The 26,399-nt window shown below is 37.3% G+C and overlaps 1 protein-coding gene across 2 annotated transcripts; it reads left to right on the top strand.

Moving 5' to 3' along the window:
- Window positions 1–355: 355 nt before the first annotated feature.
- LOC129268437 (lipoyl amidotransferase LIPT1, mitochondrial-like) lies at window positions 356–26,399 on the top strand. Of its 2 annotated transcripts, XM_054905988.2 has the most exons (11): window positions 356–661; window positions 8,083–8,255; window positions 8,847–8,905; window positions 10,295–10,469; window positions 11,301–11,459; window positions 13,537–13,644; window positions 14,683–14,829; window positions 15,496–15,555; window positions 18,170–18,238; window positions 19,687–19,858; window positions 20,940–26,399. In XM_054905988.2, exons 2-11 carry the CDS (start codon window positions 8,109–8,111, stop codon window positions 21,065–21,067), a joined length of 1,224 nt encoding a protein of 407 aa, XP_054761963.2. In that variant the 5' UTR covers window positions 356–661; window positions 8,083–8,108; the 3' UTR covers window positions 21,068–26,399. The 2 variants fall into 2 exon arrangements, with proteins under 2 accessions (XP_054761963.2, XP_054761964.2); XM_054905989.2 differs by lacking the exon at window positions 15,496–15,555 and having other exon boundaries at window positions 578–661; window positions 20,940–24,475.

The raw sequence follows: 26,399 nt of genomic DNA, 5'->3' as shown, positions 1-26,399 counted from the left end.
TCGTATCGATCAAATTATCTTTTTTTTGTGCTCCTTTTCACGGTATATAGTTTACCTCCTCGACACGTGACTCATCTAAAAAAAATATATATTTTCGTATCGATCAAATTATCTTTTTTTTTGCTCCTTTTCACGCGTATATAGTTTACCTCCTCGACATGTAAAAAAAATATATATATTTTCGTATCGATCAAATTATGTTTTATTTTTTGCTCCTTTTCATGCGTATATAGTTTACCTCCTCGACACGTGACTCATCTAAAAAATATGTTATTTTCGTATCGATCAAATTATCTTGTTTTTTTTTGCTCCTTTTCACGTGCATATAGTTTACCTCCTTGACACGTGACTCATTACGCCATTAATGACACTATTCAAATCGATGAGTGTAACTTTGTGAATATAGCTTGGTTAGCATGCAAAAGAATGACCATCAAATTTTAAGTACGGTACGGTAGGCCATTTAAATCATTTGATAGATTTTAAGTAAATAACACAAACTGAAAAATGTAGAAAAAGCAAATAAAATAAAGAAAACAAACGGAAAGGCGGCGTACCATATTTGCATAGAGCATTTACCTACCAAACGGCTTTTCATAGATATGAAGTGGAGTGCCGACGGTGGACGCCACGCGATCGATCATTCCTAGTTCGCGAAAAGGTGAGTTTTTTTTCGAGTTCTTTATACGATCTGTGTGATATTAAGTCATAGAAAGAAATTAAACTCGAATTCCAAGCAAACTGTGAATAAGAATATGATTCTTATTCTCAATCTATATTTTTAACGACAACGTTCAACTATTCGGACTGCTGTGCCTGTGTCGACGCGTCGTCGTCGATGCCCCACCCATTCGCAATCTAGCCAAGCAGAGCTGAAGTTTTACCCGATTCTGTTGGCGTACTAAACGAAGCTTCGTCGATAATCCTCGCTCCCATTGCACTGGCGCTGGTGATTTTCGTATCCAGCCCAAAACAAAACTTCATGTTTATAAATTGAATTTAAGCCTGAATCTCATTAGTAGTTGATTTGAGCTTGAACTTAATTCATTATTGACATAATGGCAAGAGTTCCATGGCATTAATTAACCCACTCATTCAATGAACAAGGTTACCGTTAATCGTTATGAATGCAGTTCCATGGTCATCAGGTCATGGACCATGGCATTAACCCACTCATTCAATGAACAAGGTTATGAATGCAGTTCCATGGCATTAACCCACTCATTCAATGAACAATGTTATGAATGCATGTAAGTGAAAGACTTGAATGACAAGTATACAATATTTCTTCACCATCTTGACTTTGAAAGTTTATGGATCTGATTCATGAAAATTGGACATAAGAGTAATCAAGTATCATTGAACATCCTGTGCAAGTTTCAGGTCACATGATAATGGTCAAAGGTCATTTAAGGTCAATGAACTTTGGCCATGGTGGGGGTATTTGTTGAATTAATGTCATAACTATGTGTGTATTGGTCTAGTTAATAAAACATGGACATAAGAGTAATCAAGTATTTTTATCCTGTGCGAGTTTCAGGTCAGATGACCAAGGTCAAAAGTCAATGGACTTTGGCCATGGGTTTTAAAAACAGGAGAAGGGTGGTCAATACAATATTGCAATTAGCAGATTATGAAGAGGGTTTTGTTTTTATCAAATAATTTTTGCAGTTCCTTATGAAACTTTGGAGTGATGTTGTTTTTGTTTTTCTTTAATAGAATATCACCCATTCTAGAAAACTGAACTCTGTATCTAACACTAAGTTGCCCTAGTGTTGTTTTCCAATCTACATTTTCTAGTTCCTGGTATCATAATTATGGATGTAATCATTTAAGGTGTACCAGTTAGAAAAGTACTATTCATACAATGATACAATACTATGTTCATTGACCCTAAATGATATTTGACCTTGATCATGTGCAGGGCTCCACACTAACCCTTTTTTTCTACTGGTCCAACCTATTCATGTCGGACCAGTAGATACCCAGTTTTTCAATTTTTTACTGGTCCGAACCTAAAATCTACTGGTCCCAAAAAATAAAGAAAACATTAATAAAAGGCGTGAGTTTATTTTGCTGTCCTTTCTTGTTACCCCCCCCCCCCCAAAAAAAAAATGAAGGAATGAATGAATGAAAGACAAAAAGAAAGAAAGGAAGAAAGAATAAAAGAAAGGAAGGAAGGAAGAAAAAAGCAAAGGTAAAGAAAGGATAGATGTGAAGGAAGGAAAAAAAAAAGAACTAAAGAAAGAAAGAAGGAAAGGAAGGAAAGAAAGAACAAAAATAAGAAAGAAAGAACGAAAGAAAAAAAGGAAGGAAAGAAAGAAAGAAAGAAAGTAAGAAAGAAAGAAAGAAAGAAAGAAAGAAAGAAAGAAAGAAAGAAAGAAAAAAAAGAAGGAAAGAAATGATGCAAGTAATAAAGAAAGAAAAAACAAAAGACAGAAAGTAATGAAAAAAGAAAAAGAAAGAAGGAAAGAAGCAATAAAACAAGAAAGAAAGGGTAAAAGGAGAGATGGAAAGAAGGAAAAAAGAAAGAATAAAAGGAAGAAAAAAGTAAAGAAAAAATGTGAAGGAAGGAAAAAAAAACCAAAGAAGGAAAGGAAGGAAAGAAAGAACAAAAGAAAAAAAGAATGAAGGAAAGAAGGGAAGAAATGAAGCAAGCAATATAGAAAGAAAGAACAAAAGACAAAGTAATGAAAGAAAGAAGGAAAGAAGGAATAAAAAAAGAAAGAAAGGGTAAAAGGAGAGATGGAAAGTAGGAAAACAGAAAGAAAGGATTGAAAGAAGGAAGAAATCAAGAAAAGGGAAAATGATAGAAGGAAAAAGGAATGTTGGGAAGGAATAAAGAAGGAAGCAAGCAAGCAAGCAATATAAAAAAAAAATGTAAAAGAATAAATGAAAGGAAGAACAAAAAAGAAAAACCAAACTTCAAAGAAAGAAAGGAAAGGAAGCAAGCAGTAAATAAAAGGAAGAAAGAAAAGGTAAAAGGATAGATGGAACAAAGGGGAAAAAGAAAGAACAAAAGACAAAGAAGAAAGGAAGGAATGAAAGAGAGAAAGGGCTGAAAGAAGGAATAAAAACAAGAAAGGGTAAAGAAAGGATGGATGGAATGAGGAAAGAAAGAAAGTAACAAAGAATGAAGGAAAGAAAGGGGAAAAGAAGGAAGGAAATGAAGAAAGAAAGAAGAGATAAATATAGGATGGATGGACTCAAGAATTAAAGAAAGAAGGAAATCGAAAAAGAAAGAAAAAGAAAGAGCATTAGAAATAGAGAAAAATATTAACAGGACAGAAAGAATGAAAGAACAAAAGACAAAGAAAAAGGGAAAATTAAAAAAGAAAGACAGTAAAAGAAGAGAGGGAAGAAACAAAGAAAGATTGAAAAGAAAGAAGGAAAGAAAGATTGAAAGAAAAGAAGGAAAGAAAGATTGAAAGAAAACAAAGGAAGAAAGCTAAAACTATCATCATAAATAAATTATCAGTTTCTTTTTGGCTCAATTAAAATATACTAGTACTAGCTACGAAAGAAACCAAGTGTATCAACACACACACAAATGCATATGTGGGGCTATCATGTATTCAGACGATATCACTCGAAACCCGATCTCTTTGAACTAAAACAGAAGTGAAAATTTCTCCTTTTACTGCTTACAAATGACAGAGTTACCCCAATTTTGGCAAATTTTTAGGAAATATGGACATTATAAGAGCTTTTCATTAGTGTGAAATGTGAATTTTGACAGTTCTGTGAGAGATTTCTGCCAGAGGTTAGCCAAGCTTCGTTCGTGCAGCCAGTAGGAAATTTACCATGTGGGCTGTGTGGCTGGCTAGCCACGTGTACACTGTATGTTACCCTATCAAAAATTGCATGCGATTCATTCTGTGTGTGTTCTGTGTGTGAATGCCAGAATTTAACGGGAGGAAAATGGTTCGCAATTTGAGTCATGGAATATTTTTCATGTTTATGTTGGACTAGCGAATTTGACCATTTCTGAAAAAGTTACTGGCCCAACAATAGTTTTTATTACTGTTTATTGCTATTTTTGGAAAAATTACTGGCCCGACAATGATATTTTTTACTGGTCATGTCGGACCAGTAAATCTTGCTATTTCTGAAAATCTACTGGTCCGACAGTGATTTTTACCGGTCTGGGACCGTCGGACCGGCGCTAGTGTCGAGCCCTGTCATGTGACATTTCTATGATACTTGATTACCCCTATGTCCAAGTTTTATGAACCAGATCCATACACTTTCAAAGTTATGATGGTTATTCAACAAATACCCCCACATGGCCAAAGTTCATTGACCTTGAATGACCTTTGACCTTGGTCATGTGACCTGAAACTCGCTGCAGGATATTCAGTGATACTTGATTAATCTTATGTCCAAGTTTTATGAACTATGTCCAAATACTTTCTAAGTTATGCTGTCATTTCAGAAACTTAACCTTCGGTTAAGATTTGATGTTGACGCTGCCGTCGGAAAAGCGGCGCCTATAGTCTCACTCTGCTATCCAGGTGAGACAAAAATCATGATACAGTGATGGAAAAAAAAGTAATAAAATAAATTTAATCAAAAAGAAAACCACATGCTATGTAAAAGAAATGAAATTCAAAATCATAAATTCGTCATTTTTATTGAATGAAGAATTTAATTTATTGATAATTGGAAAAAAGATGAACCCTTTTTTCTTTCAATGGAACCCAAATAGTTGGAGGGCCTAGTATGGTTTTTCATCACATAACATGATTCAGAACAAAAATCAAGCCATATGTGAAGTTTTGGGTTTAATATCGTGTGGGATGGAATCTACATGACGGCATTCGTCGGACGGATTTTTCTTCTTAAATCTATCTCTGCTCATCCTCATCTCTTTCATTACCTTCATCCCTCTCATCAGAGGGATGGATGTAATTAGGCGGATGGGAGGAGATTGACATGAGAGGGATGAAGATGATGGGAGGATCGAGATAATGAGATGGTGGGAGGAATTGAGATGATGAGAGGGATGGATATAATAAAGGGAATGGAGATGATGGGAAGAGGGTTGGAGGTAATGAGGCAGATGGGAGATTGACATGAGAGGGATGAAGATGATGGGAGGATCGAGGGGTGGAGATAATGAGATGGTGGGAGGAATTGAGATGATGAGAGGGATGGATATAATAAAGGGAATGGAGATGATGGGAAGAGGGATAGAGGTAATGGGGCAGATGGGAGGAGATTGACATGAGAGGAGGGATGAAGATGATGGGAGGATCGAGGGGTGGAGATAATGAGATGGTGGGAGGAATGGAGATGATGGGAGAGAATGAGGCGAATGGGAGAGAATGAGGCGAATGGGAAGAGAATAAATCAGGGAGGAACAGGGAATGGAAATCAATTGAATCATTTTTAATCCTTTAAAATAAAAATAATAATAAAAAATTAGGCCCAGAAACAGAAAATTGATTGAAACCCCCCCCCCCATATTATTCACAACTACAGGGCCAGGCTAGTCTCCCAGCTCAGGCTGTGCACATATGTCCACTTCCACCATTGGTGTTTCCGGCTGAATTCCACCCCCAAAACAGTCGTGTGGCTTACTCAAGTAAGCCACACCACTTGAGTAAGCCACACCACAAAAAGGCACAGAACTAAACTTAAGTTCTACACCAGGGAAAATGAATTCCAAAAAAAAGAGGGAGCAATTGAAGCGGGCAAGCTTGTAATGGGGGCGCCTTGTTTCCCTTACTCAAATAACAGAAAATTGATTGAAAATAAAAACATAATATTCATAACAGCAGGACCAGGCTAGTCGAAGGCTGTGCACGTATGTCAACTTCCATTGGGGTTTCCGGCTGAATTCCACCCCGGCAGCCTGACGTCCACCCTTAAGACCAAAAAATGAAAATAAAGAAAGTATATCAGGAAAAAACAAGGAATGGAAAGGGGCACAATGAATTAAATCATTCTATTTTAAATCCTGTAAAACTTAAAAATAATTAATATGAATTGGGGGTGGGGGGCTGAGTATCAAAAAAATTTAGGGGGTCTGAATGCCTGTAACCACCCCCTGCGTACGCCACTAAATTGAAGCATATTATTGCAACTTAAAACTCAGCTCTCTACACCAGGGAAACTCAATATGAAAAATAAAAAGGAAATTTATATACAAAATAAATAGGTCTAAAAATAATTAGTTTAATTAAAAATTAAGCCCCCAAATGAAATATTTTTTATTGATGGCTATACCCTCAGCCTGGCATGCCCACACATCTACACCGCAAATATTTTTTCACATTTTGGGGGCAGGAGTGAAATTGCCCCGAGCCCCCACCCACGTAAAAGTATTTTTTGTGCGACTCAAACATCCACACCATAGTCACACTCAGTCAAAGAAATTGAAGCATATTAAAATATTACAATCTTAAAGCTCTACACCAGGGAAAATCAATATAGACAAAATAAAAAAATAGGTACGCGTCCCGACCCCTTTCTTCAAGCTGTAGTTCACTCTCTCTCACTCAGTCAAGCTCAGCTCTTTGACTGTGCACGCCCACTTCCATTGGGGATTCGGGCTGAATCCCACCCCGCCAGTTTCGGCGGCCGAGCTACGTAGAATTGCGATGAAGAGCAGCGGACCGTTCATCGGTTGTTCGCTTCTTACGACCACTTGGACCAGAGAGAAAAGGTGAAAAACTTTAACAGAATCGTGCAAATACACCGAATATTATCCTTGTGATGAAAAAATGGAGTGAATGGAATACAAGAAAGTCCATCTTCTGCGATAAAAGTGGTAACTTGAGGAGAAATGATCACAAAATCAAGTCAGTTGTTGAGCGGGGCCGAGCCGAGCACCAACACAGTTAATACACGCGCGCCTATGGGAATCGCAAGCTGTCGAAAAACGCCTAAAATTACACCTTTTTTTTTAACTTCAGCGAAAAAAAAGTAATAGAAAGTGAAGAACATTACCAACAGACCATATCTCTAGAAAATCTTTACAAGAAATTTCGAATTGACGGAAAAATAGACGCAAATTTGTGGAAAAAAAATCTCGAAATGGGTGGGACAACTCGGCCCGCGGTCCGAGATGTCCCGTGGTCCGAGTTGTCCCGACCCCCGGTACAGTACTTGTTGAATAACCATCCTAACTCTGAAAGTGTATGGATAATCTATCACTGAACATCTCTGCCGAGTTTCAGGTCACATGACCAAAGTCAAAGGTCATTTGAGGTCATTAAACTTTGGCCATTTTGGAGGTAATGATTAGATTGCTGTCATAACTTTCAAAGTTTATAAATATAGTTTATAAAATGTGGATATAGGGGTAATCAAGTAGTACTGACAAGTCTTAGGTCACATGATCAAGGTCAAATGTCATTTATTGTCAATGAACGTAGTGTTTTATCATTATATGAATGATGTTTAGCTCTAATTGGTTTTTAGAAGGTTCGGCGAACTGAATAATGACATGTGATTGTCATTCGGTGTGCTGAATACAAAACTTCCCGTATATGATACGAGGAATGTTTGAAACAAGGTCAAGAAATTCAAGAATTCTGCATACGTGAAAGGAACTAAGTTGTCTGTTGACTTTTGAAGCAGTTTGAAGCAAAAAAATATAAACACAGTCTTGTTTGAAGAAAGTTATATGCAGATAGAACATTTATAATGAGGTAGGTCACTACAGTACAATTGAACGCTGTAGAGAATACTGGTACCCGCCAAAATGCAAACAAAAAGTGTGACAATTTTGGCATTCAGGATAGTCAGACTGTGGCCTACGTTTTACCGTACTTCAGAATGCTAGTACGGACTAGGATGTCTGTAGGAGGAGAAGGGGAGATCGGGGTTAGTTGGAACGCGGGTTAAGTTGAAACATTGTAATTTTCTTTAACGCCTGTATAATGTGTTTATGCAATACTGCCCTCAATTTATTGCTATTATTGAGGGCAGTATTGCATAAATTTATTTTACAGGCGTTAAAGAAAATTACAATGTTTCAATTTACCCTGCGTTCGAACTAACTCCGATCTCCCCTATCGGTAGAATAAACTTGATCATGCCAATTAACATGTGATGAATTTCTTTCTCCAACAGTCAAAGTTGTGTGTAGCAATCACAAGATGGCCCTCCCTGCGCTAAGGCTCTACAGGTACTTAACCCCAAGCATCGGGAATGCACTGCTCAAGAACCGACCTTTGACCTTTGCGTACATGAAGAGAACACTACAGAAACAAGCCAGCAAGAAAATTGACCCAGAGAAAGTCAAGGTCAGATACTTTTTTCCGTTTATCAGACATTGGTTGTACATGTACATCATTGCATGTTATCAAATTTTGCATGTACAGACAGGGTTCCCAGTCCATCAAGGAAATCAGGGAAAATTATTTGACTTTTTACCAGGCAGGAAAAAATTAGGAAATTTGATTTTAGAAATATCTCAAATCAGGGAAAAATGCCTCAAATGAGGGAAATATCAGGGAATTTTGATCAGCCCAAAAGTCGAAAGAATGGTGAGTCAGACTCTGTTATATTTTGTTGCATATCAAAACACCATCCATTGATTGACTGGTTTATGGTGGTACTAATTAGTTTTACATTAATGTTTTTATACTGACAGGACATGCTATTCACTGCAACAACTAAGAAACATGCAAAACTGGGAATGGGTTTAAATAATTATCAGGGAATTTTGATTTCTTGAAAAGCTTGGAACCCTGACAGTGTATGCTACATTCTAACAATTGTAATTCAATCAAAATGTTTATATCTATGTGTATTTCAATTTAACATGGAGACTGTTTGCAAGGGAGTTCAGTTTTATTTTAACATACTGAAATATTTTTTTTTGTATTATACAGGGTCTTGTGTATGTGTCAACATCAACAGACGTTCATGCAAACCTCTCGCTAGAAGACTGGTAAGTAGATGTATCCGTGTGGTTTGTTTCCACTTGGTTTACTAGCAGATGGTCTAAAGATCAGGGGGAAGTTTCACAAAGATTAAGTGTGACTTAGAGTCGCGCTTAAATTCCCAGCTGCGTTTGGTATAAAAGGCATCACCGCATTTGTTGAATCGTGCTAAAATGACGGTCCCTGAATGTGTACCAATCAATAAGATTGTGCGTTATATATCATGTGTGCATCAGCATTTAAAGCTTGACTCTAAGTCACACTAATTTGAGAAACGCCCTCCTCCGTCTAACACTTTGATGGTTATTGGTCTACTTTCAGTTTTGGTCTAATTACAGTTTGGTCCAACCATCACTGGTCTAACCGTAAATGAGATAAAAAATGGTAATAAGACTTATTTACAATTAGACCAAATGGCATACAGATATTGTAGACAAACTAGGATTAGACCATTTTAGATGAGACTAAATGAGAAGTATGCGAAGGGATTGTAGACCAAGTGGCAATTTAATGTCGCCCCCCCCCCCGGCCTTTTGAGGGGAGTCTGCAAATACAGACTCATATTTGACTCTGTAACCAATGTTACCATGTCTAGAGAGGAGACTAGACGAAAGGCTCTGCTAGTAGAGTCAGCCACAATACAATACAGTCTCACCTCTTCAGACTCTTCGTTATGTGAATTAAGAAAACCAAGGCCCAAATTCACAAAGGTGGTTTTAAAAACCCACGGTTGAGTCCATGGTTTATGCAGATTTCCTGTATAAATTACGCTTATTTTAGCGCGTATATTAAAAAATGTCCAATGCTGATGCGCGCTTTTGTCACAGTGCGCCAAATTGACGCCTGTTGCCGTGGATATCCATGCTACTTTATTCATGAGTCCACTGTTTTGAATTAATGAGTCCACTCTTCCAACATTTGACTTATAAATAAAAAAGCGTATCTAACCATGGCAACAGGCGTCAACTTGGCGCACTGTGACAAAAGCGCGCTCTAGCATTGGACATAATTAAGCGTAATTTATACAGGAAATCTGCATAAACCATGGATTCGACCGTGGGTTTTCAAAACCACCTTTGTGAATTGAAAAGTGGGGATATGACATCATCAACCCACCTGATGAATATTCATAAAGACATGCCTAGAATTGGTTCACCGGAATAAATCAAATCTTTAAAATTCAATAACTGTGATCCGATTTTGATCAAATTTTCAGCATTTTGCTCTGTGAATTTTACTCTATTTATTGAGATATAAATATTTCCCGCTTGGACCATTCTTTTTAAGTTTGCTGTATGGGTTTTAAGTGTATACTCTTTCATGTTTGTTGTACATGTATGTTTGTGTGTACTGACAGGAACACTTGTAACATTGAATTTGTCTACACTCTGTTAAAGGCTTTACAATAACACAGACTTGTCTGACACAACGCTGATGATCCTCTGGCGGAACGATCCCTGTGTCGTGATTGGACGACACCAGAATCCCTGGGCGGAGGTCAACCTACGTCTGCTCTGGAATTCAAACGTCAAGCTGGCCAGAAGAAGGAGTGGGGGAGGAACGGTGTATCATGTAAGTTACATGAGGACTATCAATTTTATTGTGCAATTCACTAACTCAACTTCAAAGTCAAGTCCACCTCAGAAAAATGTTGATTTGAATAAATGGATTTTTCTCTTTTTATTCAAATCAAATTTTTGTTGGAGTGGACTTGTCCTTTTACTGTGGCTTATTTGTATAAAATTTGTACTTGATGCTTCCTGGAGGTGTTCGTTTGTCAAAAGGGAATAAAAAACAAGTATCAAATCACCTATATTTTTTCATGAGTGCCTGATCTAAAGTTGCATTACCCCCCCCCCCCAAAAAAAAAAAAAAATACACAGCCTAATGCAGCATACTACACAGAAATTAGGCAGTTGTAATCTTATTTTTGCCTATGAGCTCAACGGAGCTTGCACAAAGTTCCATGTCGTAAAGCAAGGTCATAAAATTGAGTGCTAACGATGCCTGCGTATCCCGTTTGCTGTTGCTCATCTGTGCTCGTTTTGATTTTCGTTGCATTCAGTTGCAGATGTTTAAAAAAAATGTCAAACTACCAAGGCAGAATGCAAGGCCTCTGGTTTAGTCTGCATATTGACTGAACCTTTGTATTAGCTTGTTTCATTGCGTGGTGTTGCATTTCACTGCGTTTGTCTGCTTTCAGGCAATTGACAGCAGAATGCATACCCAAAATGCAAAGGTGTTAGCCACGCTCAAGTACATGAAGTACATCTTTCTATCTTTCAAATTATCTGTGGATATGAGAGGTCATTTGGAACAAGGTCTAATTTAAAATTGGTCTATTTCCTGGGGGTTTGTATTGATCATGCATTGATTTGATTATTTTTTTAAAATAATTTGCAGGATCTGGGAAACCTGAACGTCACTTTCTTCTCAACTCGAGAGCGCTACAACAGATCTAAGAACTTGGATCTGATCTCAAGAGCCTTGAAGAGGACATGGCCGCATCTTTCTGTGTCAGTGTCAGAAAGAGATGATCTTATCGTAGATAACTTCTTCAAAATATCCTTTGGAACTTTATAATGATGGTGGTTATGATGGTGATAGGAGGGGAGGAGGGTGGTGATGATTGTATTGGTGGTGGTAATGATGATGATGGCGATGATAATGATATGGTGGTAATTATGAAAATGGAGGTGATGATGACGATGATGATGGTGATGATGATGTTGATGATGATGATGGCGATAATGATATGGTGGTAATTATGAAAATGGAGGTGATGACGATGATGATGATGGTGGTGATGATGATGACGATGATGATGGTGATGATGATGATGGTGGTGGTGGTGGCGGTGGTGGTGATGATGATGATGGTGATGATTATGATGATGATGATGATGATGATGGTGGTGGTGGTGATGATGATTATGATGATGATGATGATGGTGATGATGATGATGATGGTGGTGGTGGTGATGATGATGACGACGATGATGGTGGTGGTGATGATGATGATGGCGATGATAATGATATGGTGGTAATTATGAAAATGGAGGTGATGATGACGATGATGATGATGGTGGTGGTGGTGTTGGTGATGATTATGATGATGATGATGATGGTGGTGGTGATGGTGATGGTGGTGGTGGTGGTGATGATGATGATGATGATGATGATGGTGGTGGTGGTGGTGTTGATGATGATGATGATGATGATGATGGTGACGATGATTGTGATGATGATGATGGTGATGATGATGATGATGATGGTGATGATGATGATGATGATGGTGGTGGTGATGGTGATGATGATGACGACGATGATGATGGTGGTGGTGGTGGTGGTGATGATGATGATGATGGCGATAATGATATGGTGGTAATTATGAAAATGGAGGTGATGATGACGATGATGATGGTGGTGGTGATGGTGGTGTTGGTGATGATGATTATGATAATGATGATGATGATGGTGATGATGATGATGATGATGGTGGTGGTGATGATTATGATAATGATGATGGTGATGATGATGATGGTGGTGGTGGTGGTGGTGGTGATGATGATGATGATGATGATGGTGATGATGATGGTGGTGGTGGTGGTGGTGGTGGTGATGATGATGATGATGGCGATAATAATGATATGGTGGTAATTATGAAAATGGAGGTGATGATGACGATGATGATGATGGCGATAATAATGATATGGTGGTAATTATGAAAATGGAGGTGATGATGACGATGATGATGGTGGTAGTGATGGTGATGATGATGATGGTGGTGGTGATGGTGATGATGGTGGTGGTGGTGGTGATGATGATGATGATGATGATGATGATGGTGGTGGTGGTGATGATGATGATGATGATGATGGTGATGATGATGATGGTGGTGGTGATGGTGATGATGATGACGACGATGATGATGGTGGTGGTGGTGGTGGTGATGATGATGATGATGGCGATGATCATGATATGGTGGTAATTATGAAAATGGAGGTGATGATGACGATGATGATGATGGTGGTGGTGATGGTGGTGTTGGTGATGATGATTATGATAATGATGATGATGATGGTGATGATGATGATTATGATGGTGGTGGTGATGATTATGATAATGATGATGTTGATGATGATGGTGATGATGATGATGGTGGTGGTGGTGGTGGTGATGATGATGATGATGATGATGGTGATGATGATGGTGGTGGTGGTGGTGGTGGTGATGATGATGATGATGGCGATAATAATGATATGGTGGTAATTATGAAAATGGAGGTGATGATGACGATGATGATGGTGGTAGTGATGGTGATGATGATGACGACGGTGATGATGATAGTGGTGGTGGTGGTGTTGGTGATGATGATTATGATAATGATGATGGTGATGATGGTGGTGGTGATGATGATGATGGTGGTGGTGGTGTTGGTGATGATGATTATGGTGATGATGATAATGGTGATGATGATGATGGTGGTGGTGTTAGTGGTGGTGGTGGTGATGATGGTGATGATACCGATGTTGGTACTGATCAAAAGTTGTGATAGGGTCGACAGTGGAAATCATGTTTTATATGCACCAATTCATTACTTTTAAAAATCTTTAGTGCTCCTTAACAATGCTGTTTACATCTCGGGAACATCTTCTAAACTTGGTCGTAAAATAGCCTATCACCATTGCACCCTCCTCCATAGTGTCGACAAAACGAGACTGAAGGAGATGCTACATGTTAGCAAGGTAATATTCAGCAGTTAACTCATGAATTCTGTCATTACCATAGTTGTTGTAAAGTAATGGCAAAAAGAAGCTGCTGAAAACTGCTTATCTAATAAAAGAGAGCCAATTGAGTAAATTAGAAAGTCAAAAAGGGGCCTAAGCTTTCGATCCTAGCAGAATCTTCGTCGGAGGCAAAATGACAAACATATAAAGTGGAACAACCATAATATAGACCACAAACAAGCTACAGCAACACTAGAAACAAGGAGACAAAAGGGGCATTAGTGAGTAGAGAAGACCAATCAGGTTAGTGAAGGGGATAAAAGAAAAGGAGTAGGCAGACACAAAGGGAAGTTAGTGTGAGTAAGGCCAGTAAAAGACCTCAAGCCAAGAGGGATTAAAATGTCTACTTGTTGTAAAGTAGACAGTAAAATAACTACATGTATTACAGTTGTACACAAATGTTAGTGAACCCCACCACAAAATACACTCCTTCATGTCGAGTGTTGAATGGAGACAACAACACTACAATGTTCGGCGAGCCCAGCGATACAAACAATATTGAATGTAATTATTTCATCACCCGACTTGACAATTAAATACCAAAAGCTTATCAGAATTTGCAACACTTTAAATATGTTAATTTTCTGGTAGGGTTTCCTAACTTATGAGCACCACTGAATATTGATTTGTGAAGTGTAAAGCAAGACTGCCAAGAGTGTTCCACTTGTTTGAAGGGACTATAAAATGGCAAGTCTTGGGGAAATGGAGCCTTATGGAATTTGCAAAAGGCTTTATTGACTTGCCTTTTATAATCTGTCCGTCATGAGTGCCTATGGGATATCGGTCCTTTTTAGGGATACGCTCCGATACTGCACAGGCAATTGATGAACACCAAAATACGCAATTTTTATGTATAGCCAAAACCAAGCAAATTCAGAAATACAACTGTGCCTACTTCCCTCATTGACTTTTCAGTGAAATACTGTTTCCCATGAACATTTCTGAAGTCAGGTATGAATATACTTCCAATAATGTTGCTCATTTCCCCCATGCTAGGATGGCCTGAATAGTAAAGCTACACCAAGTATCCACAGCAAAGTGAAGAACCTGGCTGATATTGAACCGGCGATATGTCATGACAGCCTCGTGAAATGCATCAGCAATGAGTTTTACAGACAGTACAGTCCTTACAAAGAGTCACGAGTAAGTTCTCATGTATTTTGCAATGAAGTTTACTGCACCTCATGTCGGATGACTTCATAAGATCTGGATTCATTCATTGCATTGATGCCTTTCGTTCTGAACAAATTGAATTGTTCATCACATCAAAGAATACCTTGTGTCAGTGCAAGGAGGCCCTTAATGCAACACTTTCTTGCATTGTATGCGTGCAAAAATTCCCTAAACAACATAAGGGCATTGTGTAAGGGTGATTGTCCAAGTGTGTACATGTACCAATTAAAAATACATCAGATGCATGTAACACAAAGCTTAGCAATGGTTGTAGAACATTTTTCTACGATTGATTCCATTGACTACAATGTACAATCAATCGTGAAAATCAAGTGTACGATCATTCGCTAACCTTTGTGTTACGGGACCCTGATTATATGAGGCATGATAAAACTTTCAGGATGTATATGATAATTAAGTGTTCATGTTTCTTTTTCTGTAAATTGGCAATTTTTTAAGATGTAAAGTCTTTTCTGACTTACTGGGTATAGTATTTAATTATGATAATGAAAATGATAATAATCAATAATGAATATTTAGAGGTGCTAAAAACGAGAAGTACCATGCCTTGTACAAAGTACATGTGTGACAAAAAATAGACGTAGTGATTTCAAAATTTGTTTTAATATCTGTCAGAATGCAAATCTCGGTGCTAATATGTTTCGAGTGAAGAGTGATGCTACGGAGCAAAATAAAGTAAGTTTATTTGGTGATGTGGATTCAATCATTTACAAGCAATTAACTTTGTTTTACTAATTCTGTATGGAAATTTGTCAGTTCTTGTCTTGGCATATGTAACTTAAGTAAAAAATACTAAAGAAACAAATGTTGCAGCGCCTGTATGCTTGGCCTTGGAATTTTATTCCTTGGCCGTTAGCATGACTGAGCATTGGACTTTGTGCTTCGGCCTTAACCCTATATACATGTACCCCACCCCCCCCCCCCCCCCGATCTCAGTTGTTGATTAAGCGATCGCGACGAAAATTGGCGCATGCACTTGTCTGCCACACTGACTCAGTCCTAAATAACATGAAATCAGTTGCTTTTAATCAGTAAAAAGTATCTTGATGTGCTATGCACTTAATAAGCTTCTTCCAGAAATTGCAGTGGATTTGTACATTGTAAATAATGTTTTTGAGCAATTTTGGGTCTGACATGCACTTTTGAAATGTTGTGTAACTTCTGGGTCCCTTCTTACAAAGAGTGCGATTGATCCAATCAATCGTAACTCTATGGAAATCCATCAGTGTCATAATTTTTTCTACAGGAAATTTGCAAAATGTCCTTTGTAAACAAAGGAGAACACACCAAATTGTCAAGAAATCAATGAATATATGGATATACATTCATACATGTATGTAGAGAAAAAATTTGAGCAAACATGCATTTTATATGTTGACTTTGCTGGCTTTCCATAGTTGCGATTGATCAGATCAATCGCAACTCTTTGTAAGACAGGGCCCTGAACCGCGTACCCCTGCATCGTGAATTTAGTCTTGAAAGTTGCGCTAGACTTGAAGGAGAAAAGTCACAAAATGTCGCAGTGCAATCTTTTCTTGCTACAGCTGAGCTTGCAATGGTTTGGGGGATTTCACACTGTGACCTTGGTCATGTGGTTTTCATGCCTTAGCCTTTTTCTTGGCCTTCAGAGTTTAGGCATTGACAACAACACTCAAATATACATTGCAATCGGTTTTGTGATTGTTAATGGGGCATAATTACATGGAGCAGAAATATGAGGTGATGAGTTGCTATTAATCCCAATGGTTTAAACGGTGCCTACTAATGCATTTATGTACCCTACAACATTTATCTAGATAAAATGCAATATTTTTTTTCATTCGCATCCTGTTCTGTTAACCCTTTCTTAACTGGGCTATTTCAGACCCCCTCAGATCTCGGCCGATGATTGCGCGATCACCGCGAAAATTTGCACGCGCGTAGAGCGGGATGTACATTGTGTAAACTGCAAGACTGTCGTAAAATTTTCAAAAAAGTAATTGCTTATATTTTTTAATTCATTAATCATGCAAATAAGCGTATGAAATTTGCCCTAATTTGGGTTTTTTGTGTATGTTTTTGCCTTTAACTCAATTTATATACTGTAGCTAGTAGAATGCTAATTTTTGGTGAACATACAGATTTTTACATTGCTATTAAACAAAAATCTAAAAAAAAATTGCAGAAAAATTAATAATTTCCTACATGTATGTATCTTATTCTTTTTTTATTCTTATGTATTTCTTTGTTTTTTTCGATGAACTTTGTCGGGGACCCTTTTGCGATCACAAATAAAATAATATAAATCCTATAACCAACAAAACTAAAAATAATCATACATTTATGATTTTTGGTTGAAAAACACAATTTGCATTGACTTTGTACACGTAATCACGTTTTTGTGCAATTTTGGGACCAACATGTACTTACAAAATATCGCATAATTTTGGAACCGCGTTCCTGGGCGTTGCAAATTTGGTCTGAAAAGATGCGCAAGACTTGAAAGTAAAAAGTCAGCGAGCGGCGCGATCAAAAGATTTTGCGCGGCGGCGTAGCGGCAAAATTTGTCGAGGGGGGTCAAAATGACCCCCCCCCCCCAGTTTAATAAGGGTTAAGGGCCATTCTTGGTCACGTGTGTGACCAAAATTATGACAAATCTTGAGTTTAATTAGTTATAAATCTAAAAATTCTAGAGATTTAGCAATTCAAAGGTTATATAACATTTATATGTTTAGTCAGCTATAATTTGGAAATATTTTTTGTTGTCTCCAATTTGCAGGTTAAAGGTCAGAGGTCAATAGAAGTCTCATGTGTGACTTCAGAAGTCTGATTTTGAAAGTTTAATTTCATTTTGAAATACCTGTGCATCATCATAATTAGTTATTTCTAAAATTTCTAGCTTTAACACTAATTAAAGTCAAGTTTTTCATAGTTTCGGTCACACGTGACCAGAATTGCCCTTAAACAAACTCTTTTTATCATGGGAATCATTTGGACACTTTAAACCATTGTTAACTGAATCATTTTTTTAGTAATCAGCTGCATAGAAAAAGTTTTTGTACATTTAGATTAAAAAGGAAATTGTTTTCAGGGAGCACTTTGAAAAGTGCCAAATATTGGAAAATCATTGCATCATGGGCCCCCATCCCTAGATTGATACAGGAATATTTATTGACCCCCCCCCTGTAAGTTTGGAAATAAGGGGGCTTTAATATTCCTGAGAAGTATTAAGTGGATTGCTGTCTCCATGGAAACTGACCCTTTTCTGTGTTTTTAAACAGTGTTATGATTTTTTGAATTTCTCATCCAGCTCTATGAAGTCAACCCTACAGATGAGGACATGTGGAAAGGGATACCTGTCTTATGCAATGTGTTAAGGGTAAGTGTTATTTCTTTCTAAATGAGAGATCCTGTCTGGTGCCTAGCTGGTTTTAACAAAGTCTATTGTTTAGCTAAAAACAAAGAATTGTTTTTTTTCAAATAATAATAATAATATGCAACATTTATATAGCACTTAACCCTATTTTAACTGGGCAATTTCAGACCAGCATATAATAATTTTTTGGTGAGAGTATCAATTTTTCCGTTTCTGACAAACATCAACCAAAAAATTGCCAAAATATAATCAATTTCTTACATATTTTATATCAAAAAAAAAAATTCTCATGTTTTTCTTTGTTTTTTATTATTTTTGGGGATGAACTCTGTCAGGGACCCTCTTGTGATCATGAATAGAATAAATTAAATCCATTTAAACCAACAAAAGTAAAAATAATCATTCATTTATGATTTTTGGTTGAAAAACCCAATTTGCATTGACTTTCTACGCAGAATCACGTGTTTGAGCAATTTTTGGTCTGACAGGTGTCAAAAGATGCGCAAGACTTGAAAGTAAAAAATCAGAAAGCGGTGCAGTAAAACAAATTTGTGCGATGGCGTTGTGACAAAATTTGTTGAGGGATGGGGGTCAAATTGCCCCTTCTCCGTTAGATAAGGGTTAATACAAATGTTTCCACGTACTGCATACTATTACTCCGGCTTTAGCACGGCTATCCTGATCGGAAGCTCGAACATTCAAGGAAGTCCTTCCTACCGGGTAACCATTTACTACACCTGGGTGGAGAGTCGCAAATGCAGATAAATGCCTTGCCGATTGACGCGAGTGCTGCAATGGGATTTGAACCCCAGACCTTGTGGTTACCGCATCTGGAGACTTATAAAGAATAAAAAACATAGGTTTGAAAAGAACAAAGAAATACATAAGGATTTAAAAAAACAATAAAATACATAAGAAAATTATTATATTTTTGCATTTTTTTAGTGGATATTTTTTAGAAATGTAATAATTGATACTCCCACAAAAATTAGCATTCTACTAGCTATATAAATTGAGTTAAAGGCAAAAAAAAAAAAAAAAAAAAAAAATTGAATGGCAAATTTCATACGCTTATTTGCATAATTAATTAATAAAAAAATATAAAGAATTAATTTTTGGACAATTTTACTATATAGTCTTGTAGATTACATCTGGCTCTATGCACGTGCAAATTTTCGCAGCGATCACGCAATCACCGACCGAGATCCCCCCCCCCCCCCCCCCCCCGTATATCCTGATCTGAAATAGCCCAGTTAAGATAGGGTTAAATGCAATTGGTAATGCATACATATTCTGATAATGAATCTTGTTCTATGCTTCAATGTGTTATGGGCCCGGGTTTCTTGTAAACTTCTTGGTTCAGTGTTCCTTTGTTTTACCTGAGTAAAGATGATATTCTGAAAACTTGATGTTAAATTCACACAAGCGTTTTTTTTCTTTCTCCATTCTAGAGTTGGGACTGGGTCTACGGTAAGACCCCTCGATTCAGTATATCGGAGAGGAGAGGGGCCATCAAAGTCACCGTGCATGTCTACCAAGCAACAATAGAGGGCATCGTTGTGGAGGCACCGCCAGGATGGATGCATGTAGACGAGGTTCAGATGTTTGCTGATCATATGAAAGGTGGGTAAACTGTGATTGATGAGCCTCAAGTAATAATCCAGTAAGAACCTTCTGAGGACCTACTTTAACAGCTTTTATATAACTCAAACAAAGATTCTTGCCATCTGATTGATTGAAAGGTGTTCAATATTTGGTCCATTCTTTGTGCTAATTGGGTACCGGTAGGAAACAACCGTCATTATGGTTGGTTTAGCAAGTTTGCGCCTAACAGGCTGCTTGAAATGCTATGAATCCAGTGACCGGGTAATGATAATTGTGAAGCGCTTTGAACAGTCGTAGATTGATAAAGCGCTATATAAATCCCAATTATTATTACTGCATGCATTTTTTTATTTTCCTTTGCACGGTGACCGTGCATTTTCTATTTTTCGATTGCACGGTACGCTAGCACTCCCTCTAGTATGTATCACTAATCACGTGCATGCCTACATGTACTTCCCTTTTGTGTGTGTGTTTGCGCGCATGAAGTTAGCTCAGATCAAACTAGACTGACTGTGCGCACTCGACAGATCCATGAATCTATGCGCGTCACAAAAGAATTAAAGCAAAGGGCTGATGAGCTGTCGATACATGGGCTGGAGGGGGAATCCGCTGTAGGTCGACTAGTAATTGTCAGAGAAAAAGAGTTGCTGGAAATAGGCCTACCTAATCTTAATTTTATCTATTTTATTACTCTTTTATATTTTTTAAAAACTTTGTAACTTATATGAGTTATATAAAAAAAAATAATGAATGTAAATTTTTGTGCAGTGGAAGGAATATTTACATTCGATGAAAGATGAAAATGTTCCATTCAACTCAGCGAACGCCTCTTTGAATGGAACTTTTCACATTTCATCTCATGAAAATGTTCTCCCCATTGCATATGCATACACATTCATTATTTGTATACTAACAAGGGCGTGGGGCGGACATAGCATGCACAGGACAATTTTCTTAAAACAACGGAATTGGCGCTACGTCCTGAGCATTTTTTTTTCTGAGGTAGCAGGAACTACCTCTGGTATGAAAGGTGCATTACTAATGCCCATGATGTTGTGTATTATTTTCATACCTTTCTTTTCTGTTTTGATCCCTACAGGGCAATATTTTTGGTCCGACAAAGTCGCAGATGCCATGACTGCCTTCCTTAGCGCTCACGACAGCGATGCAGAGACGCTGCGAAAATATCGCCTCTTATCCAGTATGATACGGGATGCCGCGAGCTGACCAAACGAATAAGATACTTGGCCTAAGATGACTCACCTTGATGAAGTGTGTGATATCTGCCTCAATAAAACGTCTATGCAAGCGTAATAAGTGTCCTAGTTGGAACAGAGACAGCCATGAATGTCGATACACAACATAGTTTTAATGCACATGTATAGAAGATATATTTATTGTGTGGATTTATACATTGGCTGATTTCAAGTTCGGTGTTAACCTTATGTGGTTGTTGTTAGGCCTGTTCTTATATCAACTCAGCGCAAAAGTAAGAATAAGAAGACTAGATTTGGGACAAGCCTTGCTGTTTGTTTCAAGTGCCGACTGTTGTTACAGTTTAAGTCAAGGCTAGAATAAAGCAGCTCTTCCAGCATGTATATGCTGGACAGAATCTATTAATCATGAGTCGGTAATGCAGCTAAACTATGAGAATTTAGAGGAAACACAAGAAACATGGTGTCAGAAATGGGAAACAAGCAAGAAGAAAGAAAAAAATGTTAGAATTAGTAGGGTACTGTGAAACCATTGCTGCTGCTATATTAGGCAATCTAACTTGTGCATCCAACACCAAAACTTGCACTAACACCAGACTTGAAAGCACCCATAATGATGTCTTATTTGACAAGGTCACAATGTGTCTTTAATGGATTTGCAATATTAGTATTTGTTTGTACAGAAAAAGATATATATCACTTTTTAGATATTAAAATTAAAATAAAAGTTGTCACAAGGCTGAACACTATTTTGTATAATAAATGCACAATGGCTGTAAGTACGTAAAAGTTGTAGACACTTACGATGCCACAAAAACAGTTGTATGATGATAGTAGCAAATGTAATGAGACATTGCATATTGTAAAACGCCTACTTTGTAGCTTGTTGTACACAAGCAAATGGGAGGCTGAATGTCAAACATTTGTACCGTTGCACACAAGACGTACCATCCAAAATGTACCGTTGCACACAAGACGTACCATCCAAAATGTACCGTTGCACGGCTTTAAGAGATGACGTCACAGTACGATTTAATTCATTGCGCTCAGTTAAAATAAAGGTGCAATACGCGTATAAGCCTGCTGGCTAAATGCGCAATGCTGCCCAAGGTCATGTGCGCTTGTGGGATTTTGCTTTTCGCTTTCAATATTTTTGCTCCCTTTTTTTTCTTCATATTTTTGCTAAATTCCGAGGCGTTGTACGACACAAATAGAGAACATTCTTATTCGTGCAATGGTGCGAGATTTTGCATTCGGTGAAAGAAAGAGACGCTCTATTCAACTCGGCTAACACCTCGTTGAATAGAGCATCTTTCTTTCACCTCATGCGAAATCTCGCACCATCGCACTCATGCCTATTCGCTATTTGTATACTAACGCTGCTCAAGCTAAGTAGGCGTTGTACAATATGCAATGTCTCATTTCATTTGCTACGATCATCATACAACTTTTTTGTGGCATCGTAAGTGTCTACAATTTTTACATACTTACAGCCATTTGTGGAATAATGGATTTATTCTCTTTCTTATCTTGCATAATCATGTCCACGTAATTACTAGTATTCAGCTTGGAGATGTGCCTTGGCCCAGTGGTCTAAGGCGCCTGACTGGACTTTTGAAAGTCTGGGGTTCGATCCCAAGCCACGGCACCTCTGCACGTGAGCAAGTAATTTAACCCACATTGCTCTTTTATCCTGTATTGAAGTAAATGAAAATGCTATACACTGTACATGTATATGCATTCTTTCTAACTATATGTGCACTTGTGTTTGAAAAAAAATTACAAAAAATGTAAAAAATATTAATCAAGAGGTAGATCTACATTATGAAAGCATCAAAAGGGCTACTGGAAATATAAACACTGTAGCAGGAATTTTTTAAAGCCCTAGTAATAAATTCACAATGTTTTGTTAAGGTAATGCTTTTATTGAAAGCTGATGCAGCTAATGTATGTACATGTATGTTTGTATCCTTTGCTAACTAACAGTGAGTGTAAACATACTTGTAGTACTTTTGAAGATTGGAATTGATTTTAATGTAATGCACATACTGGTATATGAGGCTTATAGTCACATTGCGATTAATAGAATGCTGAAGTCATTTTTATCATCATTATTTAGTCAACCTGTTCTTCTTGCAAACGGTTACCAACTCTCGCACCATGAAGCCCCTCCCTTCTACTTTTTTCTGTCTTTAGTATCCTCCTTGTTCAGACCAACCTGACTGATTTTTTCTATACAAAGGTCCTACCAAAGTACTGTCCAGGGGCCCGTTTCATAAAGAGTTACAACTGTTGTAACTTTGCCATTATGGCAACTACCATGGCAACCTTGATTCTGATTGGCTGCTGAGCCCTGTTACCATGGTAGCTGCCAACAGTTGCAGGTCCTTTATGGAACGGGCCCCAGGAAAGTGCCAGAATAAGTTCATTTCATTTATTTTCCACAAATCAATCAAAATACAAAACATAACTCATTCCCAAATAGTATAAAATGATTACATAAGTATAGACAAAAAGTATAAATACAATCTTGAGCATTACATTTAAAGTGGATGGACCTAAAAAAAAAGCAAAAGCTTTATGGCCCAGTCACATTTTCCCTATGGCAACCGTAGGGCGAGTAGAAAACAGCTTAAACATTTACGATCATGAAAGTTCATCTGTGTTGGTAAAAGATAACGATTTTGTTGAACTTTGGTTCACAACACAAAAAACAGAAAATAACGAAGAGTTCCCTCGAAATTTTCGGCTGCTAACTGCAACCTTCGTCAGCGATGTGACCCGATTTGACCTTAGTGACGTAATGGTCGATGATCGGGTCGTAGACATTCGGAAGCTTGTATCGCCCCCCAGCTACATATAGGTGGTTTGAATAAAACAGCTGTTTTCGACCCGCCGTACGGCTGCTGTAGAGGAAATGTAACTGCAGCATTGATGATTAATCGATCAACCTTATGTTGTCTATGTAAAGTGTACCACTTTTACCATGTGCAGATGAGTAGAGTTTCTCGCATGGATGAAAACCTTGAAGCAAGGTGAACAGAATCGGTCGGCAGACTCTTGTGATTGTGGAGTTGGTTTTGTCTGCCATTTGGAGGGTGTGTTAACACGAACATGGCAGTATTGAGCTTAGGAGTGTAAAGACTGTATGAATATATGAAGGCACATTTTGCTCTACACTATTCCAATCTGGGACATTTGCCCCATATCATGCAAGGAACTTTGCTTGTCTGTCCACGCTTATAGCGACACATACCTGTGATTAAATTTAGAAGGAAAATTTTGGGTTTAAATGTCATTCAAATCATGATGTTATTACATTTTTCTTTTATTTGTTTTGTAATATTAATTTTGTAAATTGACCTATTAAGCATGTGCTGCTCTTGGGTGTTTCATAAAGCTGTACGTAAATTAAGAGTGACTTTAGAAACGACTGGTGAACCTTTCTTATGAGTAATATTAATATTAGTCCTCATAATATAGGAAATTTAACTTGGAGGACATAAATTTGTATCAACCTGTAGATTAGAAACTAAGTTTTATGTGCAAAATAAAATTGGTGTCTGAATGTTTGTGACTATGGATTCTAGATAGCATGGATATTCATGCAATGAGCAGGTATGTAAATGCAATAATTTACTCAAGGTGAAGGCTTTGCTTCTTGAGATGCCCACGCTTCAATATGCATCGCTATTGGATCGTTATCATTGTACTCGTGATCATCAATATCAAGATCATCATTATATTCTGGGCCCCATTTCATAAAAGTTGCTATGATAGCAGGGGCGGAAATCTCTCCCAAAAGGTAGGGGGGACAAGGGGCTGGAACATTTGACAAGCAAAAAAAAAAAAAAAAAAGGTTATTACCCCAAATTTAAAGTCATTTCGACGAAAATAAATTTGACAAGCAAAAAAAATAAAATGGTTATCATCCCAAAAGTAAGGTCATCTCGTCCTAAAGAAAAATGTTTTATTTCGTTTTTCAATGATGTATTTCTTACCATCATAAAAGGCCACATATAGGGGACATTTGATATTGTGTCCCCCCCTACTATTTTGAGTAGGGGGACACGTCCCCCCTGGTATTTCTGCCCATGTATGATAGCAACTCTTGCTGGATTGACAACTTTCACTGGAACAGCCAACCAGGAAGCAGAATTTTCACTGATGCCGTGGTAGTTGACACTCCAACAGGAGTTGCTATCATATCAATTGTCTATTAACTGGGGCCCAGAAGTATTGTCATTATCATCTTCATGAGGGTCATTTTAATCATAAGTATCATCAGTTTTGTCAAGTTCATCATCACTATGTCTATCATCTTCATCATCATCACCACCACCATCATCGAGATCTTCCAAAATATATCTTGTTGCTTATATACTATGTATATATACACACATTTATGTACAGTTTGGAATCTCAGGTATTTTTTGTTTCAATCAGGACTGTTTTGTAGTTATATGTACATTGTCTATCATCATGTTTTTTTTTAATATATAACCTACTTTGAACAGTCTAATGTATGTTGTCTATAATGAAATTACTAATTACAATGCTTGTGTGCTATATTGAGATTTTTATATCTTTTTAAAAATGAAATTGCCATTTTATATCGATAATTGTAAGACATTTTGAAACTAATTAGTGTGTGAATTTCTAAAGAATATCAGAGTACCCCCCCCCCCCTGAAAAGGTCTACATGTTTTGCACAGATTCTTAAAGGTCAAGTCCACCCCAGAAAAAATGTTGGTTAAAAATCGGATGTAAAATAAGAAAGTTACGACGTTTTAAAGTTTCGCTTATTTTTCAAAAAATAGTTACATGCACAATTTTATCACATGCAAATGACAGAGTCGATGATGTCCCTCACTATTTCTTTTGTTATTTATTGTTTGAATCATAGAATATTTCAATTTTTACAGATTTGACAATAAGGACCAACTTAACTGAACCATACAATTTTAAACAATGGTAATTCAACACTTTCAGCGAGAAATAAAACTTTTTTTCACAGGAAACTAGTAGAAAATGAGAATATTTCATATAATAAAATACAAAAGAAATAGTGAGTGATGTCATCAGTCCCCTCATTTGCATACCGATGGGATGTGCATTTAACAGTTTTGTGAAATTAAGCGAAACTTTAAAATGTCATAACTTTCATCCAATTTTGATGAAACTGTCAGCGTTATGCTTCTTGGATTTTTCTCTTTTTATTCAAATCAACTTTTCGCTGGGGATGGACTTGTCCTTTAATGAATTATGAAATGTGTGTTCTAATCTAAAAGCAATAAATATATGTATTTATTTTCTGTTATTAAAGGAGAATGAAACCAGCTGAA

Source organism: Lytechinus pictus, chromosome 9, assembly GCF_037042905.1.
Source record: "Lytechinus pictus isolate F3 Inbred chromosome 9, Lp3.0, whole genome shotgun sequence".
NCBI lineage: Eukaryota > Metazoa > Echinodermata > Echinoidea > Temnopleuroida > Toxopneustidae > Lytechinus > Lytechinus pictus.
The sequence above is the reverse complement of the archived record's forward strand: the minus strand, read 5'-3'. Positions and strand labels throughout refer to the sequence as shown.

What these genes read in the sequence shown, in the direction of transcription:
- LOC129268437 (XM_054905988.2), top strand. Translation starts at nt 8,109, where the DNA reads ATGGCCCTCCCTGCGCTAAGGCTCTACAGGTACTTAACCCCAAGCATC. An exon ending in GGGGAGGAACGGTGTATCAT is followed by an intron (nt 10,470 to 11,300) that starts GTAAGTTACATG and finishes AATAATTTGCAG; the next exon opens with GATCTGGGAAACCTGAACGT. An exon ending in TCGTAGATAACTTCTTCAAA is followed by an intron (nt 11,460 to 13,536) that starts ATATCCTTTGGA and finishes AATGCTGTTTAC; the next exon opens with ATCTCGGGAACATCTTCTAA.